Here is a 20,639-nt window from a genome sequence, read left to right as displayed (position 1 = left end):
TGGATGTAAAATTCCTAAAGTGTGAGTCTGGTTTCTGTGAGAGAAGCAAGAGGAGGCTTTCCAGTTAGGAGGGTGTTGTGCCAGCTAATATGTGAGAGCGCAGTGGGGCTGTGCCTAGGTGGGCGTGGTGGAGGCAATGAGAAGTGATGCAGCTGGGCCCTGGGGTTTTGGATACATGGAGTTTGTGATTCTCTTAGCCACTCAAATAGGGAATGGGCAGTTGAATATACAAATTGGGGGTTCAGAAGAAAAGTCTGGGGTGGGAGATATAAATATGGGAGTTGTTCACTTGTCGACAGTATGAACTGTGAACTTGGATGAGATCATTAAGGAGGCTAGAGAAGAGTGGTGTAAAGACAGAGTCCTGGCATGTGCTAGTATTTAGAAGTTGCCCATGTGAGAAGGAACTTGGGAAGGAGAACAAAGTGTGTGGCCAGTTAGGTAGCAGGAGACCTCAGGAAAAAGATGTGCTCTAGAAGGCAAGGGAAGACTCTTTTGAAGAAGGATTGATCTCCTGGGTCAGAAACTGCTGATAGGTTACGTAAGTTGAGAATTGAGGGAATTCCCCGGGGATTCACTGGTTAGGACTCTGGGCTTTCACTGCTGAGGGCTGGGGTTCAATCACTGGTCGGGGAACTAAGATTCTGCAAGCTGTGTGGCATGGCCAAAAAAAAAAAAGGATGAGAATTGAGAAGTGACCTTTGACTAACCATGTGGAGGTCAGTGTTAACCATGTCAGGAGCTAGTTCTGTGCACTGGGATGAAAAATCTGATTAGAGTGGGTTCACGAGAGAACAGGAGAGAAGTGGAGACACTGAGTATAGACAAGTCTTTTGTAGTATTTTGCTGAAAAATGAAAAGAAGAGGGGATAGTAGCTTGAGGTGGGGGATATGGAGTGGTGAAGAGAGGGTTTCTCCCAAACTTAATTTGAAAGTGTTAAAATATATAGAAGAGTTGAAATAGTAGTACACATAACTACCACCTAGATTCATCAGTTTAGTATTTTGCCATAGTTTCTTTCTGTGTAAATATGTGTGTTTTTCTGAATTATAGAAAGTAAGTTGCAAACATTTTATCCCTAACTCTTATAACATGTATATCCTAGCAATAGTGACATTTTATTACATAATCACAGTTACCAAATATAAGAAAATTTATAGTAATTCCCAAATATCAACTAATATCCATCTCATACTCAGTTTTCCCGATTGTTCCTGATGTGTTTGGTTTCAAATGTTTTTTGTTTTTTTTTTTTTGAACCAGGATCCAGCCAAGATTCACATATTGCATTTGGTTGTTATGTCTCACTAATGTTTTAAAGCCAAGAACCATTTCTCCAGTTTTCATGACATTGACTTTTGAAGAGACCAGGCTAGTTGTCTTGTCCCACGATCTGGATTTGTTTGTTTCCTTGTGGTGTCTCCCTATTTGTTCCTCTATTAAAGGAGGATTTTTTAAAAAGATTGGATATATTACAGCATGTCTGTAAGCTGATGGGAAAGATCTGGTCTCTGCATGGGTTGCACATTGTAGACTTTGGATAGTATATTGGGATATTTTAAGGAGAAAAGGGCATTTCGTTGATGCCTTTCTCCAAAAAGTAACCTGTCAGAGTATTCTGTGAGTAATGTTGGTTAGTCCACATGGAGAGTTTCTCAGTTTCAGTCTTAGAAACATTTTCTGTTTCTTGAAAGTGGGATGGGAAAGAAGAGGGTTTTCTTATCCCTATTGCAGTCTCACTTCTCATTTTCTTACTTGTGGCAAAGAGACTTTTCAAACCTTGAATGGGAACCAGAGTACATAAACTTTGCTTGTATGGGTGTGGTCTTCCTATTTTCCAGTTATTTTCAATGTTAGGCCTTTTATAATTTTGATGGGCTTTGGAAAGCATGAGAGAGATATTTTACGCAGCTTCTGTTTGAATTCGTCAGTGGATGGATTGGTCTGATTTTTCTCTTCCCACCCCTTCTTCTCTAAAGATTTATGATATTCAGACTGGCAACAAGCTGTTGACTCTGTTTAACCCAGATCTTGCCAACAACTACAAGAGGAACTGTGCCACCTTTAATCCTACAGATGATCTTGTCTTAAATGATGGCGTCCTCTGGGATGTCCGCTCTGCACAGGCCATCCACAAGTTTGACAAGTTCAACATGAACATCAGTGGCGTTTTCCATCCGAATGGGCTGGAGGTCATCATTAATACTGAGATTGTATCCTTTATGCCCATGTCTTAATTGCCATTTGTTACCTAGTTTGTAATGCAGAAATTATTTATCTTTCTACCAATACCTGGTCGAAGTATCCACACAGGTAAATAACCTGGTTTTTTTCCTTTGGTTTGAAGTATTATTGAATCTGTAGGGGATTCAATTGATACTGGTAATTATCGATGACTTTTACTAGCATGTTTTCTTTGTATTGGTAAGTGACCAGATTACTCCCTCCCACTTCCCCAGGTGTCAGATTGACTTTTATCTGTCTTCAGAAGGATTTTACTTTTGCTCTATAGAAATGACACATAAGAGTAAAAAGAAGTGCTACTGTTGGGAGAGAGGGAGCTCATGTAGTTTTTATGTATATGAGGATATTATAGGAGATTTTCAGGGTCATTATTCAGTAATATGCATTCTGAATGCTTTTGCTTTATCTTGATCTTGTTGACTTCTAAAGCATTAATACCTAGAAGGAGGGGAAAAGAAAGTGGTATTTCAGAATTTCCCTCATGAGGTTAAATAAGAAGTTTTGGGGAAAAGAGTTTTCCTTGACCTTTCCCCTCCTAGTGGGACCTTCGTACTTTCCATCTTTTACACACAGTTCCTGCTCTAGATCAGTGTCGAGTGGTGTTCAACCACACGGGGACAGTGATGTATGGAGGTAATAAACTTTTCACTTTTCATTATTCTCTTTCTCCCTCCTCTCCCCACTCACTTAATTTGATACTTTCTATTTAGAAATATCTGTCAAATGTGAATTGAAAAACATTTCAAAGTTGTAACATAAGAGATAAAATAATAGTACAAATGGTGACAAAATTTGTTGATGAGAATAATGTCGATTTAGAGTGGAGGGCCACTGGCTTTGAAGATAACAAGTAAATCTTGTATAGAAAGAAATTTCATGAGTAATTTACCATGCGTATCATTATGAACTTCAAGAAAAACCTTTTTTGTCTTGTGATTTTTGTACGCTTTCAGCTGTAACAGTTGTTGGAAGCTAGATGAGAGGTTGAGGATATTGTTTGGATATGCAAGGAGGATGCTTTGAGAGGAATTTACTACAGGGAAACTCTCTGAAGTCTTGATTGTCCATTAATATTTTCTGCAGTTGTGAATAGGGGATGTTTCTGATTCTAATAGTATTTTGCTTCCCTTTCCTATTTCCCCTTTCTGTCCCAACTAGCTATGTTGCAGGCAGATGATGAAGATGACTTACTGGAAGAGAGGATGAAAAGCCCTTTTGGATCATCCTTCCGAACATTTAATGCAACTGATTACAAACCTATAGGTAAGTGTGAGGGTCAGGTATTGATGATTTTGCCTTGTTTTGGTGATCCTTATTTAAGATCCTCCATTTTCTGAGAGAATTATAATTTTTCTGCTTTTGAAAAGCAGAGGAGTTAGGGAAATATTTATGAACAGTCACCTTGAATTCCTTTAACAGAAAGGCTGGTTTTAAGATCACGGTAGTAGTCTAGTCCTGAGTCTTGTCACATTCTGTTTTCCAGCGACCATTGATGTGAAACGGAACATTTTTGACCTATGTACAGACACCAAAGACTGCTATCTTGCTGTCATCGAGGTAAAGGGAGCAAGAAGAAATCCTACTGTTTTATTCTGATATTTAAGATCATTTTCAACTTATACTCCAGACATTTTTGTCTGTTATGTGTTCTAAAGATGATGCATTTCTGGTGATAGATTAGGGTAATCTACTCATCTGATGGGGAGATACACAGTATAAGAGAAGTAGGAAAATCCTGATATAGAGCATTGTGGAGCGTCCCATCTCCTATTATCCTGGACTCACACTGTCAGCCCTTTCTTAGAGGAGTCAGTCTCTCTCTAGAGCATCCTCGGAACAGTGTTGTTCCCAGGGATGGTGGTCTCTCCCGTGCTGTCCAGGCCTTCTCATCCTGTTTTTCTTTCCCTCTCTGTGTCCTAGACATAACATTTTCAGAATCAGTTCAAGAATTTTGGGTATTGGAAGCTTTGATAGTTACAGGGTCAAGGTGTGTGAGTGCCAGTCATAGCTGAGGTGTGGATATGGGCCTTCTAAAAACTAACTTCTTGTGGACTGGGTGTTCTATTTCAGAACCAAGGCAGCATGGATTCTCTGAACATGGACACGGTGTGCAGGCTGTATGAAGTAGGCAGGCAGCGTCTGGCAGAGGATGAGGATGAAGAGGAGGACCAGGTTAGTGGTCTTTGAAATTTCTTTCTGCTGAATAATGCTTTATTAGAAATTATGCATTTCTGCTTTTAGTTACAGGGTTTTTCTTTTCTTTTCTTTTCTTTTTTTTAAAGATTTTTGCTATAGGGGTGTTTGCTACCTGTTAGCATATTCTGAAGGCCTGTCATGTGTCCTTGATCACTGAAACTGATCAGAAGAAAGCAGATTTTTATTATTACAAAACTTTAAGCAGTATCTGATAGTCCTGTGAGTTCCATTTATAGATTAATTTGCAGGTCAGCAATCTCTGATTTTGTTTTAGAGATTTCCTTGTACTCACCCTCAGAACCAGTGCCCTGTCTGGCTTCAGGATAAGCAGGCCGCCATTTTCTCAATGTCAGTACAAAACCAAAAAGTCACTCTGCTGAGCTGGATCATAGAAATGGCTTAACTTCTATAAAGTTCCGGTTTGCATTTTCTCAGTTTTATGGCATAGTCTATTTTCAGAGTATAGAATGGAGCTTACAGGGAAAGAGAAGATATTGATGCTTTTGAGAAATTAAACATTTATAAAATGTGGGTAGATGGTATCATGTCTCAGAATCTTAGCTTTTCCTTTTTTTTTTTTTTGTGGTACGCGGGCCTCTCACTGTTGTGGCCTCTCCTGTTGCGGAGCACAGGCTCCGGACACGCAGGCTCAGCGGCCATGGCTCACGGGCCCAGCCGCTCCACGACATGTGGGATCTTCCCGGACCGGGGCACGAACCTGCGTCCCCTGCATCGGCAGGCGGACTCTCAACCACTGTGCCACCAGGGAAGCCCCAGCTTTTTCTTTTTTATAGGGGATTTTAATTTATGGTCACATTATGCTAGGTGCTTGTCTGTGTGGTGTGTCAGTTGATGTCAGTTATGAAGAGTTGTTAAACTTCTGAGTTTCAGCAGATCTTTCCTGTCTGCTAGGCTCACACCACATTCTTTTTCTAAGCATATACTCTCTTGGCCCAATTCTCTAGACAAATCTGAGAAATGTTTATTGCTGAGTAATATAAAGTTGAAAACGAATGACTAGGTTTTTACATTTTTGTTGTAGATAATAAAGCAGATAAAATATCTTTTTTCCAGATCTTGGATTCATTTCTGTTTTTTCTTCCACTATGGTGTTGCTTGGTCTTGGTGCTCTATATCCTCTTAAAGGGCACAGAAGTGCCCTGAGTGAGGGCAGGGGCCACCATAGGACAAGAGGAAGCACACTTTTCTTCTTTTTGCCCTGCCATTGCTCTCTCATCCTCACCTCTCCCCTATTCTTTGGTAAATCATGCTCAGTGGTTAGGGCTAATGGAATAGCTTTCTGTTAGCATTCTTCCCCAGCAGCTTGTACTTAAGACTTAAAATAATTTTTAAGAGCAAAATTTTTGAAAGTGATAATTTTAAAAGTATTTTTTTTGTGCAAGTCTAATACTATGGGCCAGTGACTCATGTTTTTTTCTGACAGGACTTAGTACTGACTAAGCAAGGGTGATTTGTTTTGCCAGTTTGAGATTTAGGTATGTGTTCCACTATCGGGCTTTATAGGTTATGAACCTCTACTTTCTCCTCTAAATTGAATCCTTGAGTAAACCCTGTCACCTGGAATCAACAAGCTAAAACAGACTCACCTTACAGTCCTCTGTGTATACTCTCTTGATCGCCACTGTCTCTGGTAGAATGTTCTAACTGGCTAAGTATGCATTTTATTAGAGCTCAGAGATAATTCATAATCCCAGGAAATGGGTTTCTGAGCAGAGTGAGGAGAGGAGACTTGTATGTATTTGGGGTTAGTGGTCACTGTGGGATCAGAGCAGAGCCTTCAGCAGGGCTTACTTCTTGACCCAGAGGCATCCTGTGCCAGTGCTTCCCTCGTGGGATGCCCTCTTAGGGGGCAGTTTCCCAGCTCTGTCTTCCCTCTCTCCTCACACACAGATGAAGATAGTCATGATCCTTGTTGGATACCATGGGGATATTATTTTATAAAGCACTTTACTGAAAATGACATCCTCAGTACAATAGTTTTTGTTTTTTCTTGGATAGACTTTATTTTTTAGAGCAGGTTTAGGTTCACAGCAAAATTGAGCAGAAGGTACAGAGATTTCCCATAAATGTACTGTCCCTGTATGCATAGCCTCCCGCATTATCAACATCCCACAGCACAGTGGTACATTTGTTACAAATAATGAACCTACATTGACACATCATTATTGCTCAGAGTCCATAGTTTACATTAAGGTTCATTCTTGGTGTTACACATTCTGTGGTTTGGACAAACATGAAGTGTATCCACCATTGTAGTATTGTACATAGTAGTTTCACTGCGCTAAAAATCCTCTGTGCTCCACAGATTCATTCCTCCCTCCCCTCAGCCCCTGACAACCACTGATCTTTTTACTGTCTCTATAGTTTTGCCTTTTCCAGAGTGTCATATAATTGGAATCATACAGAATGTAGCCTTTTCAGATGGGCTTCTTTCATTGAGTAATATATATTTAAGTTTGTTCCATATCTTCTCATGACTTGGTAGCTCATTTCATTTTAATGCTGAATACTATTCCATTGTTTGGGTGTACCACAGTTTATTTATTCATTTACCTACTGAAGGACATCTTCATCGCAGTGTTGAATAGTTTTGGCAATTATATTCTGGAGTAATTTGAATAAAGTTTTGGCAATTCAGAATAAAGCTCCTGTATCAATTCAAAAAAATACCTCAAAAAAAAAAAATCAACATATTGTGTACCGTGTGCAGGTTTTTGTGTGGACGTCAGTTTTCAACTCCTTTGTGTAAATACCAAGAAGTGTTATTGTTGGATCATATAGTAAAAGTATGTTTAGTTTTATAAGAAACTGCAAAACTGTCTACCAGAGTGGCTGTACCATTTTGCATTTGTCATCAATGAATGAAAGTTCCTGTCGCTCTATGTACTCACCTGCATTAGGTGCTGTTGGTGTTTTGCAAATTTTGGTCATTTTAATAGATATGTAGTGGTCTCACTATTTAATTAAAAAATTAATAGACATTTATTCCTTTAGTTGAACAATCAAAATGTGTGGTTTAAGATTTTTTTGAGTGGAAAGGAATTTAGGTCTTGCAGTTTTGCTTTGGTTTTTTGAAGTATAGTTGATTTAAAATGTTGTGTTAGTTTCAGGTGGACAGTAAAGTGATTCATTGATATTTAGTGATATATATTTTATATATATATATTCTTTTTCAGATTCTTTTCTATTATAGGTTATTACAAGATATTGAATATAATTCCCTTTGCTTATACAGTAGTTCCTTATTGTTTATCTGTTTTCTATATAGTAGTGTATATCTATTAATCCCGAACTCCTAATTTATCCTCCACCCTTTCCCCTTTGGTAACCATAAGTTTGTTTTCTATGTCTGTGAGTCTGTTTCTGTTTTGTAAATAAGTTCATTTTTATCCTTTTTTTAGATTCCACATGTAAGTGATATGATAGGTCATGATATTTGTCTTTTTCTGACTTACTTCACTTAGTATGATAATCTCTTGGTCCATCTGTGTTGCTGCAAATGGGATTTTGTTCTTTTTTATGGCTCAGTAATATTCCATTGTAAATGTGTACCACATCTTCTTTATCCATTCATCTTTTGATGGCCATACTTAGGTTGCTTCCATGTCTTGGCTGTTGTAAATAGTGTTGCTATGAATGAATATCGGGGCACATGTATCTTTTTGAATTAGAATTTTCATCTTTTCTGAATATGCCCAGGAGTGGGATTGTTGGATCACACGGTGACTCTGTTTTTCTTTTTTTTTAAGATTCATTTTTTTTTTTGGCGGTACGCAGGCCTCTCACTGTTGTGGCCTCTCCCGTTGCGGAGCACAGGCTCCGGACACGCAGGCTCAGCGGCCATGGCTCACGGGCCCAGCCGCTCCGCGGCATATGGGATCTTCGCGGACCAGGGCATGAACCCGTGTCCCCTGCATCGGCAGGCGGACTCAACCACTGCGCCACCAGGGAAGCCCAAGATTTATTTTTTATTTATGTATTTAATTTATTTTTGGCTGCATCGGGTCTTCGTTGAGGCATACAGGATCTTTTGTTGTGGTGCGTGGACTTCTCTCTAGTTGGTGTGTGGGTTTTCTCTAGTTGTGGTGTGCAGGCTACAGGGTGCATGGGCTCTGTAGTTGTGGCACACGGGCTCTAGAGCGTGTGGGCTCTGTAGTTTGCAGCATGTGGGCTCTCTCGTTGAGGTGCACGAGCTCAGTAGTTGTGGCATGCAGGCTTAGTTGCCTCGCAGCATGTGGGATCCTAGTTCTCCAACTAGGGATCAAACCTGCGTCCCCTGCATTGTAAGGCGGATTCTTTACCACTGGACCACCAGGGAAGTCCCTGTTTTTAGTTTTTTAAGGAACCTTCATACTCTTCTCCATAGTGGCTGCACCAACAGTGCAGGAGGATTCCCTTTTCTCTACATCCTCGCCAGCATTTATTCTTTGTAGACTTTTTGATGATGGCCATTCTGACCGGTGTGAGGTGATACCTCATTGTAGTTTTGATTTTCATTTCTCTAATAATTAGTGATGTTGAGCATCATTTCATGTGCCTGTTGGCCATCTGTATGTCTTTGCAGAGATGTCTGTTTAGGTCTTCTGCCCATTTTTTGATTGGGTTGTTTGTTTTTTTGATATTGAGTTGTATGTATATTTTGGAAATGAAGCCCTTGTTTGTTGCATCATTTGCAAATATTTTCTCCTAGTCTGTAGCTTGTCTTTTCATTTTGTTTCCCATATAATGCCTTTTTTTCTTTTTTAAAAGAACTAACATTTAGTGTTTATTTATTATTTTTGGGTGCGTTGGGTCTTCGTTGCTGCGCGCAGGCTTTCTCTAGTTGCGGCGAGTGGGGACTACCCTTCGTTGTGGTGCGCAGGCTTCTCACTGCAGTGGCTTCCCTTGTGGAGCATGGGCTCTAGGTGTGAGGGCTTCAGTAGTTGTGGCACGTGGGCTCAGTAGTTGTGGCTCACGGGCTCTAGAGCGCAGGCTCAGTAGTTGTGGCGCACGGGCTTAGTTGCTCCACAGCATGTGGGATCTTCCTGGACCAGGGCTTAAACCTGTATCCCCCGCGTTGGCAGGTGGATTCTTAACCACTGCGCCACCAGGGAGGCCCTAATGCCTTTCTTTATCTCTAGTTAAACTTTCCTTGGTGTGAGGTGCTTTGTCTGAAATTAATATAGCTACCCTGGCTTTCTTTCTTTCTCTTTCTCTCTTTTTTGTTTTGTTTTTCGGTGGCACCACATGCCTTGTGGGATCTTAGTTCCCCGACCAGGGATCGAACCCGGCGCCTCAGCAGTAAAACTGTGAAGTCCTAACTACTGGACCACTAGGAAGGTCCCTACCCTGGCTTGCTTTTGATTCATGTTAGCATGGTATAGATTTCTCTGTCCAGTTAGTTTTTTTTTTTAAGATTTTTTTTTGATGTGGACCATTTTTAAATTCTTTATTGAATTTGTTAGAATATCTCCTGTTTTATGTTTTGGTTTTTTGGCCGTGAGGCATGTGGGATTTTAGCATCCCGACCAGGGATCGAACCCACACACCCTACATTGGAATGTTAAGTCTTAACCACTGGACTGCCAGGGAAGTCCCATGGCCATTTAGTTTTAATCTATATATAAAGTGGGTTTCTTATAGACAACATGTAGTTGAGTCTTATTTACTGATCCACTCTGATTATGTCTCTCTTTTAATTGATGCATTTGGAACATTGACATTCAAAGTAATTATTGATATAGTAGGATTAACATCTACCATATTTGTTACTTTTTCTATTTGTTCTTTGCTCCTGTTTTTGTCTTCCATTCTTCTTCTGCGTTTTGTGTTTTTTTGTTTGTTTGTTTGGACACGCTGTGCAGCTCACGGGATCTTAGTTCCCCAACCGGGTATTGAACCCTGGCTCAGGGCACTGAAAGCACAGAGTCCTAACCACTGGACTGCCAGGGAATTCCTTTTTGTGGTTTTAATTGAGTATTTTATAGGATTCCCCTCTCTTCTTTGTTAGCATATTAGTTATACCTTTTTTTTAAACTTTCTTTAGTGGTTACCCTAGAGGTTGCAGTGTACATTTACAAGTAATCCAAGTCCACTTTCAAATAGCACTGTATCTCTTCATGAATAGTGCAAGTAACATAACAAAATCTGTAGTCCTAATTCTTTCCTCCTATCCCTTGTTTCATTGCTGTCATTCATTTTACTTATATAAAAGCAAACATAATTGAATACATTGTTGGTAGTATTATTTTAAACAAACTACTATTATTTTGAACAAAGATCAGTTAAGAATAAGAAAAATAAAATGTTTATTCTACCTTCACTTATTCCTTCTCCAGTGCTCTTCCTTAATATATTCAAAGTTTCTAACTTTTTTCCTTCTCTCTGAAGAATTTCTTTTAACATTTCTATCTATCTATATTTATTTATGGCTGTGTTGGGTCTTCTTTGCTGCACACGGGCTTTCTCTAGTTGTGGCAAGTGGGGGCTACTTTTAATTGTGGTGTGCGGGCTTCTCATTGTTGTGGCTTCTCGTTGCAGAGCACAGGCTCTAAGCACGTGGGTTTCAGTAGTTGTGGCACATAGGCTCAGTAGTTGTGGTGCATGGGCTTAGTTGCTCTGTGGCATGTGGGATCTTCCCAGACCAGGGCTCGAACCCGTGTCCCCTGCATTGGCAGGTGGATTCTTAACCACTGAGCCACCAGGGAAGCCCTCTTTTAACATTTCTTGCAAAACAGGTTTACTGGCAACAAATTCTCTCAGTTTTTGTTTGTCTGAAAAAGTATTTTTCCTTCACTTTTTAAAAATTTATTTAGGCTGTGCTAGGTCTTAGTTGTGGCATGTGGGATCTTCTCTGCGGCGTGCGGACTTCTTCTTAGTTGTGGCACACAGACTTCTTAGTTGAGGCATGCGGACTCTTAGTTGCAACATGCGGGATCTAGTTCCCCGACCAGGGATCAAACCCGGGACCCCTGCATTGGGAGCGCAGGGTCTTACCCACTGGACCACCAGGGAAGTTGCTCTCCTTCACTTTTGAAGGATACTTTCACATGGTATGGAATTATAGGTTGGTGGTTTTGGTCTCTCAACAATTTTTTTTTTTGATAGAGGTTTTTTTAAAAAAAATTTATTTATTTTTGGCTCTGTTGGGTCTTCGTTTCTGTGCGAGGGCTTTCTCTAGTTGTGGCAAGCGGTGGCCACTCTTCATCGCGGTGCGCGGGCCTCTCACTATCACGGCCTCTCTTGTTGCGGAGCACAGGCTCCAGACATGCAGGCTCAGCAGTTGTGGCTCATGGGCCTAGTTGCTCCGCGGCATGTGGGATCTTCCCAGACCAGTGTTCGAACCCCTGTCCCCTGCATTAGCAGGCAGATTCTCAACCACTGCGCCACCAGGGAAGCCCTCTCAACATTTTTAATACTCCATTCCACTCTCTTCTTGCTTTCCTGGTTTTGGAGGACACATTGGGTGTAATTTTTTTCTTTGTTCCTCTATAGGTAAGATGTTTTTCCCCTCTGGTTTCTTTCAGGATTTATTCTTTATCTTTGATTTTCTGTAGTTTAAAAAATGATGTCACTAGGTGTGGGGTCTTTTTGGGCATTTATCCTGCTCAGTTTTCTCAGAGCTTCCTGGATCTGTGGTTTGGTATCTGACATTAATTTGGGGGACATTTTCAGTCATTATTGTTTCAAGTATCTCTTCTGTTCTTTTTTTTTCTTCTGCTTCTAGAATTTCCACTACATGTATGTTATGCCTTTTGTAGTTATCCCACAGTTGTTATTGGATATTCTGTTCTGTGTCTTTCAGTCTTTGTTCTCTTTGCTTTTTAGTTTTGGTGGTGTCTATTGAGATATCCTCATGCTCAGAGATTCTTTCCTTAGCAGTGTCCATCCACTAAGAAATCCCATCAAAAGCATTCTTCATTTCTGTCACAGTATTTTTGATTGCTAGCATTTCTTTTTGGTTCTTAGAACTTCCATCTCTCTGCTTCTGTTGTCCATCTATTCTTGCATGCTGTCTACTTAATCCATTAGAGAGCCCTTAGCATCTTTTTTTTTTTTTTTTTTGCGGTACGCGGGCCTCTCCCGTTGCGGAACACAGGCTCCGGACGCACAGGCTCAGCGGCCGTGGCTCATGGGCCCAGCCACTCCGCGGCATGTGGGATCTTCCCGGACTGGGGCACGAACCCGTGTCCCCTGCATCAGCAGGCGGACTCTCAACCACTGCGCCACCAGGGAAGCCCTGCCCTTAGCATCTTAATCATAGATGTTTTAAATTCCTGGTCTGTTAATCCTTCCCATATCTGAGTCTGGTTCTGATGCTTACATTGTCTTTTCAGACTGTGTTTTTCTTTTCCTTTTAGTATGTCTTGTAATTTTTCCTCCCCTCCCCTCGCCTTGCCTCCTCTCTCCTCCCTTCCTTTCTTTTTGGCTGCCTTGGGTCTTCGTTGCTGTGCATGGGCTTTCTCTAGTTGCGGTGAACGGGGGCTACTCTTCATTGCAGTGTGTGGGCTTCTCACTGTGGTAGCTTCTCTTGTTGCGGAGCACGGGCTCTAGGTGCGTGGGCTCTAGTAGTTGTGGCTCACGGGCTCTAGAGTGCAGGCTCAGTAACTGTGGCACACAGGCTTAGTTGCTCTGTGACATATGGGATCCTCCCAGACCAGTGATGAATCCATGCCCCCTGCATTGGCAGGTGGATTCTTAACCACTGTGCCACCAGGGAAGTCCCTTGTAATTTTTCTTGATAGCCGGACATTATGTGCTGGATAAAAGGAACTGTTGTAGGCCTTAGAATGTGGTGGTAAGATGTGGAGGAAGGGGAAGCATTTTTTAGTCTTATAACTAGGTCTTAGTCTTTTAATGAGTCTGTACCTCTGTACTGTGAACTTCACACATCTTCTCATTTTTTTCCACCTCCTTTTGATGGTATAGATGGCTAGAGTGGGCTGGAATTGGGTATTTCCCTTCCTTCAGCAGTTCAAGCTCTGGTTAAGTAGTTTCTCCTTAGGGTAGCCCTTGTTAAGAACAGAATGCTGTGATGTATTTCAAAATGTTACCTTTTCCCTTCCCCCTGCCAGAAGCACTAGGGGATTTTTCTCCAATATTCACCACCAGAACCAGGTCAAGTTCCAGAGGTAAAACTCACAAATGTGTGGGGGCCCTGATGACTGGCCTCAGAAGTTTTTCTCTCTCAGACTTTGCTCAGAATTGTCTCCAGCCACTGGTCAGTTACAGTTCAGGTTTTCCTCCTTGGTACTGGTTCCTGTAGAGGTTTGTGTTTCTGGGTTTATGCTCTGGCAAGTTGCAATTCTCTGTATTTCTCCAATTTTGGGGCAGTGGTTTGCCCTGTCACCCCACTTCTCTGTCGAATCTAAGAAGAGTTACTGATCTTTTTAGTTTGTTCAGCTTTTTACTTGTTAAGGTGGAGTGGCAACTTCTAGCTTCTTATGTGCCTAGAAACCAGAAGCAGTACCATAGGTTTTTAAATACCGTATTTATTATAAAGGACGGTTAGGTTCCAGAGTTTAAACCACTTCACCAGATACAGCTAGGAAATCCCTATTATAGAAGGGATTTCCTTTAATGCTTCCCGGCTGCTTGGCCCATAGAGTCCTCAGTGATTTCCTTGGTTTCATGGGTGAGAGGATCCCACAGTATTTAAACCTCATATGAGTTGTGAGATCTGGGTAAAAGGGAGAGGTCTTCAGATGGATACTTGAGATCTTTGATTTATTTGTGACATGGATCTTCATGTTTTCTTGAATGCAGCAGTGTTTAACTCCTATGTGTTGCTAGTATTTCTTCATACCAGAGCTTGCAAGTGGTATTAGATCCTCCAAACATCATGTAGTTGCTTTGAGTCAGTTTCTTAATAGTGTCTGGTCTTTTATTCTTGTGGCCTTTGGCTTCCTTAGACACCACCTTCCCTTAATGCATACTCTTTTCCACTTTAGCTGTCGTGAATCAAGATGTAGTTTATCCTTGAGTAGGTATAGAAGGTGATGTTGTCAAGCTGTTTGTTGGTATATTATAGTGGTACAGGTGGCTGCAGACTGTCTCATCCTCCATGGGTTCATTCATCACTACCCCTCTCATTATAGATCACTACAAGATATCAGTTTTGTCTCAAGCTTCTTGGATGTTACTTGTTGAACTGTAAATCTGAAGCAAAAACTGGGTTTATTTAAAGTTATTTATCAACACCATTATTCCTACTCTCCCACATGCTTGCAGTTTACAAAGCAGTGGGCAACAGTCTTCTCTGGGAGCTGTCACATGGGTCCATGTGATACCTGGTGTCTGTCTTTGAGGAGGAGGTCAAGAAAAGAGAAGCTAGATATTTTGGATGCTGGGGGGCTATTATTGGGTTTGGCCTCATTCTTCTTGCAGATTTGGAGTGATGGCTGAGAAGTGAATCTTGGGTGGCTGGCTGTGGAAGCAAGAGACCACTGTAAAGGAACACCCTAAGTGTTCTTCTCTTCTCATTCCACCCTCTACAGGGAGGCTTGGGTCAGAGAAGAGACTGGTTCATTCTTCTGTGGTTCTATTTCACTTTCATTTTGAGAGGTTAAGGGAGAAAGATACTAGAGAGAGGTAGGGTGGTGTTTAGGACTTCTGACTCTGGTTCAGGAAGGAAAAATAGAGGCATAGACGGCCAAGGCCAAGAGGGACAGACTCAAGAGGGCCCTAATGAGTGGCCCTAGGGCCTAGTCTGTGGAAGGGCCTGAAAGGTTTCTAGTTGGAAGAGGAGTAGGTGTCTGTGTAGGTGTGCACTGTGAGTGACTTAGCACTGTTTCTGGATTTCTTAGGGTCAAGGCACATTGCATGGCACATACTGATACCACTGTCCTTAGGGATCAGCTGGTGCATTTCATGTTCGAAGGACATCCGTTAGAGAAGTTTTTTCCCCCTAAGCCCTTGACATTTTGGTTTTTGATTCAGATATGTTTCAGTGTGATAATACTGTATCTATTTAAGCAGGCTTCCTTTGTAACCTTAATTCTGTTGATTCACATGTCCCCTTAGTATCTTGCAGTGGTGTTTTCCTGTATTTACTATCTTCATCAGATTTCTCCTCATCACCTCTTCCCTGTATCAGCTTGATTTTTTTTTTAACTTACTTTCCTTTGTTTGCTTCACCTGATTTTAAAACTGGAGACTTCATTTTCATTTGAGTCATTTGCTAGTCAGAGTTTTGTCCTAGTCCAGATATCTGCTGTCAGGTCTTCTCAGATGTTCCAGGTATGACTTGCATGGCTCAGGGATGCAGGCACCTGTGACCAACACCTTTGAATTTGCCTTTTCACCTTAGCAAAATAAACTCAGAATCCTGAATGGTCAGCTGCCATCTGATAAGATGGTCTAGCATAAAGTGCCTATATAAATGGTTTTTATTGATTGAAAAAGCTTTATTGAGATATAATTTACATACATAAAAATGGTTGTCTTTTGCCCTTCTGTTTAAATAAGCTTGGAGATTAACAAGAAGGGATGAACTGTACCACTGTATTGTTGAATGAAAACATAATACAATGTATTTGACAGCTATAATATTTGATTCCTGCCAGCCTTCAGGCATTTGGTGAAAGCAGAGATAAAGCTAGGCACTTATCAAAACTCATTATCCATTGGAATTTTGGTATATGTGTTGTTTTTAAAAATCAATTCAGTCAACTTTGATGTTAACTTTTAGGAAAATTATAAAACGAAAGATTAGTAATTGATCATTGTTCTTAGATTTTGAAAAGCCAATACATTTCAACTAATTATCTTAAGTTTCTTTTAAAACCAAAAGCAAAACAAGGGAATAATCTTTCTTTTCTCCACTCCACTTTGGAATCTGGGACACACTGTGTGCTGTGCTTCCTGTGTGTTCTCCACTGCCTAGAAGCGGATGGTAAGAGTCTTTACTGATTACACACCTGCTGTAAGCTTGGTCAGTGATTCCTGAAAAGCCTTTTTTTCCCAACTAAGAAATTTAAAATATATGTGAATTAGATTCTGCTGATGAGGAGAGAAAAGCACAAGTGTTTATGACCCTGAAATGAATCTATAGCTTTTAAGGATAGTTAACAACAGGAACAAGTGTCAGGAGGAGAAGCAAGAGTTTAAATTTTGCAAATACGACGTTGAAATGTCAAGGCAGTAGGCTCAGGTTTTAATTGCATTTTAAAAAAAGCTATACTAGTTTTTTTTTTTCTTTTTTTTTTGCGGTACGCGGGCCTCTCACTGTTGTGGCCTCTCCCGTTGTGGAGCACAGGCTCAGGACGCACAGGCTTAGCGGCCATGGCTCACAGGCCCAGCCGCTCCGCGGCATGTGGGATCTTCCCAGACCGGGGCACAAACCCGTGTCCCCTGCATCAGCAGGTGGACTCTCAACCACTGTGCCACCAGGGAAGCCCTATACTAGTTTTTAGATTAACTGTTTTTAAAGTATGATGAGAGGTTTGGTGTTTTTCTAAGAGATTGGTTATATTTTTGAAGGCAGTGTAAGCTAAAAGCTGTTTCTCTTGAAAAATAGACATGTATTCAAGAAGAATTTTGAATGGTCTAGAAACAAATGGTGCACTAGTTAAAAGAAAATCAAATTAAGTCCTAGAGAGCAAGACAGTTTGATAGGAGGGAAGGTCAGTGGTAATAACTATTCAGGAATACCTTGGAGATATTGTGGGTTCAGTTCCATACTACTGCATTAAAGCGAATATTGCAATATAGCAAGTCACATGAATTTTTTTGGTTTCCCAGTGCATATAAAAGTTATGTTTACACTGTACTGTAGTTTATTAGGTGTACATACCTTAATTAAAATATACTTTATTGCCAAAAATGCTAACCATCATCTGAGCCTTCAGGGAGTTGTAATAATAACATCAAAGATCACTGATCACAGATCACCATAACAAATATAATAATAATGAAAAAGTTTGAAATTCTGAGAATTACAAAATGTGACATGAGACATGAAGTGAGCAAATGCTGTTGGAAAAATAGTGCTGATAGATTTGCTCGATGCAGGGTTGCTTCAAACCTTCAATTTGTAAAACAAAAACAAAAACAAAAAACCCCGCAGTATCTGCAAAGTGTAATTGCAGTAAAACAAGGGGTGCCTGTATTCACTTCTTTGGTTCTGTCATTGGGAGTCTTTGGATAGGGTACATTATTACAGGAGAGTAGAATTTTAGAACCAGAGGTCATCTTGTACAGTGGTTCTTCATTACGGTGCACTCCACAATTCCTGGGGCACCTTTCCAAAATCCTCCTGTTGGAGCTTAATTTGTAAAGATTGGTTCTGTCAGCCTGGACCCTGGGTGGGGTTTAGGCATGTGTATTTTGGAGAACTTTCCCAGTGCTCCAAAATACACATTCTGATGGCCATACCTGAGTAGGAACCAGTGATGTAATTAAATCCTCTCATTTAACAAGAAATTAAGATTTAGAGAAGTTGGCATTAAATGGTTGTTTAGTAATCATTGCTTCTGTTGTAATTCTGTAATGTGGGCAGCATTATGGAGTGCCTGGGTTTTTTGATCTGGGAAGGGATAAGACCATAGACAGTTGGAGAGACTGGAGGTAGACAGGAGGAGGGAGAATGCAGTAGGTGAGTGGAATGAGAGGGGAGTGCTGGGCACCCCAGGTCTGTGAGTGACATTAACTAACTGGGTGTGAAGCCGTGAAAGTGGGAGAAGTGAAAGATGTTTGAGGTTTCATCTGGTAACTGGGAGAAGTGTGGGAAAGGTGCTAGGTTTAGGGGGTGCTTTGAGTTCAGTTTTAGAAGTTTCTGTGGTACAGATGGGTAGAGTTATCTAATGTGAGTTCAGGATTTATGAATGAGAGGAAATGTAAAGGCAGAAATAAATTTTAAGTTGTAGGAACCTTTATGCCTAGGAGATCTGGAAGGGATCAGGTAAAGATCAGCAGCCCAGTGTGGGAGCCAGGATTGGTTAGTGTCAGTCATTGTAGAGAAGCCCCATGGTTAGCCATTCAGGCCTTCATATTCCTTTAGGAAGCTTCCCGTTATTAGGAGCAACAGACTATCTGACCACTTAGTATATGCCAGGCACTTTCCAAAGAGATTATATACATACATGTATACACATTTTTTCCCCCATTAAATCCTATCAACAACCCTATGAGGCTAAGTAAACATAGTGTCAGCAGAGTTTGGATCCTGTAAGGCAGCCTGGTTCCAGAGCACATACCATTACCTGCTACACTGTGGAGTGCTGTGGGCAGAAGCCGGACCGTCAAGTGTTAGAGGAATAGAAGACAGAGTGAGTGGATGAATGAGCAAGTGGTGGCTGAGGACTTGGAGGCCAGGAGTAGGGTTCAGGTTACCCAAAAGTCTATAGATGGAAGGAGTTTAAAGCCTGTGTAGATTGAGAAGTTGTTAGGTTTGGGGAAGCTGACTTTCTTCAGAGAAGGTAAGAAAGCTAGTGGAGCCAAGTGTGAGGGTGGTTGTGAGTGAGTGAGCATGAGGAAGGTGCAGCATGGTAATAAGGACCCGGGGTGGACTGAGGTCCAGAGCGGAAGTGGAAGGCTTTCTTCTTCCTCAGACTATGGTTGAAGTCAGGTTTAGATGTGGTGAGGGACCAGAGGGCAGCTGAGGGAGCTTATGCCAGTTGACCTGTTCTCTGTACAGGAGAGGAGTGGGTTGATTTATCTGCAGGGGTTTGGGCCTTTGGCTAACCATGAAATTGACTTAAGATGGAACCAAGAAGGGAAGAATTTTAGAATTTTTTCTGTAGGAGAATTTATTAGTTTAAAACAGCGTGGCCCTGAATTCCTGTTTCTAAGCTCTAAAAGAGAGGTCTTAGAGAATTTTTAAAAAATCAATATTCCTGGATCCAAAACATCTAAATGTTGCTGGACTTGAATCGGGATTCTAGCAAGATTTGCTTTTTTCATTAAGTCATAATTTTTGGTTTTTTGGACCACTTTTTTGACACTCATTAGTGGAAGCTTTTATTCTCTAGATATGAAGGAGAGGGCCTCATGTTACTAACCAGGTACTTAAACCTGCAAGAATGCTCTTAAAGTTGCTTCCTAGACTCTTTTGGGTTCAACCACAGAATTAGATTCTACCACAGCACTTTGGATAGATCTTGTGAGCCTCTGTTCTGTTTCATGCTCCACGTTTCAGATTTAAAATTTAGAAAGTGAGTTTATGGCCATATCCATGTGTAACAAAATACATGTTAAACCACTGGTCATTAAATCCAGAGGATAAATGATGAAGTGATGTGTTTGAGATTCAGGTAGGTCTCCCCTTCCTATTCATTTCCCTTCTCCTGTTGTCACATATGTCATCATGGCCTTCTGGGATGAATAAATATAAATTATTTCTTCTGCTACAAGATTAAGTAAAAGTAGGCTTCTGGAAGAATTTGGAATGGTATCTGTAGTTCAAACCTTAGACCCTGGTTGACCTGTTTTCTAGGATTGCTCTTGACTTTGGAGCTTTTTCTTAGTTCTCCTGGATCAGCTAAGTTTTGATGTTTTTAGAAATGAAGAACAATCTTCCTTAAATTTGCTGATACTCTTTTTTATTTTATTTTATTTTTTTGCGGTACGTGGGCCTCTCACTGTTGTGACCTCTCCTGTTGCGGAGCACAGGCTCCCGACGCGCAGGCTCAGCGGCCATGGCTCACGGGCCCAGCCGCTCCGTGGCATGTAGGATCTTCCCAGACTGGGGCACAAACCCATGTCCCCTGCATCGGCAGGCGGACTCTCAACCACTGCGCCACCAGGGAAGCCCTGGATACTCTTTTTAATGTGCTTCTTTTTAACTGAAGGAACTTTATTAATTAGAACTAATTTTGGTCAGATCCCTGAAAACGTGTGGAAAAAAGAGGCAAAAGTTGTAATCTGGTAAATACTTTGAATTATTTCCCTGAATTTTGACTCCTCTCTCTTTTCCCTTGTTATTTGTATGAGCTGATGTATTTGTAGGGCCAGAAGCTTGTCTGTGCGTCAGTTTATTGTTACTGCCTTCAGGCATTCTCAGTTCCTTTCCAGTGGGCAGATGCTTAGTAGCTGTCCACATGGAGGTCATGTGTGGCCAGGCTGTGGAACAGTGGTCTCAGGTTATCATGGCGGTACGTTCACACACACGCGCACATACAAACTCTGGTGTGGACACATACTTTTACAGGCATTAGGAATACTGGGTATTTAAAGGGGCCAGTTATTCCCACGTAGCTGC

General features: G+C 41.1%; 1 protein-coding gene across 2 annotated transcripts in view; it reads left to right on the top strand.

Annotated features, from left to right (window-relative positions):
- DCAF1 (DDB1 and CUL4 associated factor 1) overlaps window positions 1-20,639 on the top strand; it is a 93,055-nt gene that overhangs the window by 65,465 nt on the left and 6,951 nt on the right. For both annotated transcript variants that reach the window (XM_082663142.1, XM_082663141.1), the window contains 5 exons: window positions 1,981-2,214; window positions 2,785-2,878; window positions 3,404-3,508; window positions 3,729-3,802; window positions 4,316-4,417. In XM_082663142.1, coding sequence (XP_082519268.1) covers window positions 1,981-2,214; window positions 2,785-2,878; window positions 3,404-3,508; window positions 3,729-3,802; window positions 4,316-4,417 — 609 coding nt within the window. The remainder of the gene's footprint in view (window positions 1-1,980; window positions 2,215-2,784; window positions 2,879-3,403; window positions 3,509-3,728; window positions 3,803-4,315; window positions 4,418-20,639) is intronic.

This window comes from Grampus griseus (assembly GCF_964374135.1).
Source record: "Grampus griseus genome assembly, chromosome: 10".
NCBI classification, from domain to species: Eukaryota; Metazoa; Chordata; class Mammalia; order Artiodactyla; family Delphinidae; genus Grampus; species Grampus griseus.
Note: the sequence above shows the minus strand (reverse complement) of the source record. Positions and strands in the feature narration are given on the sequence as shown.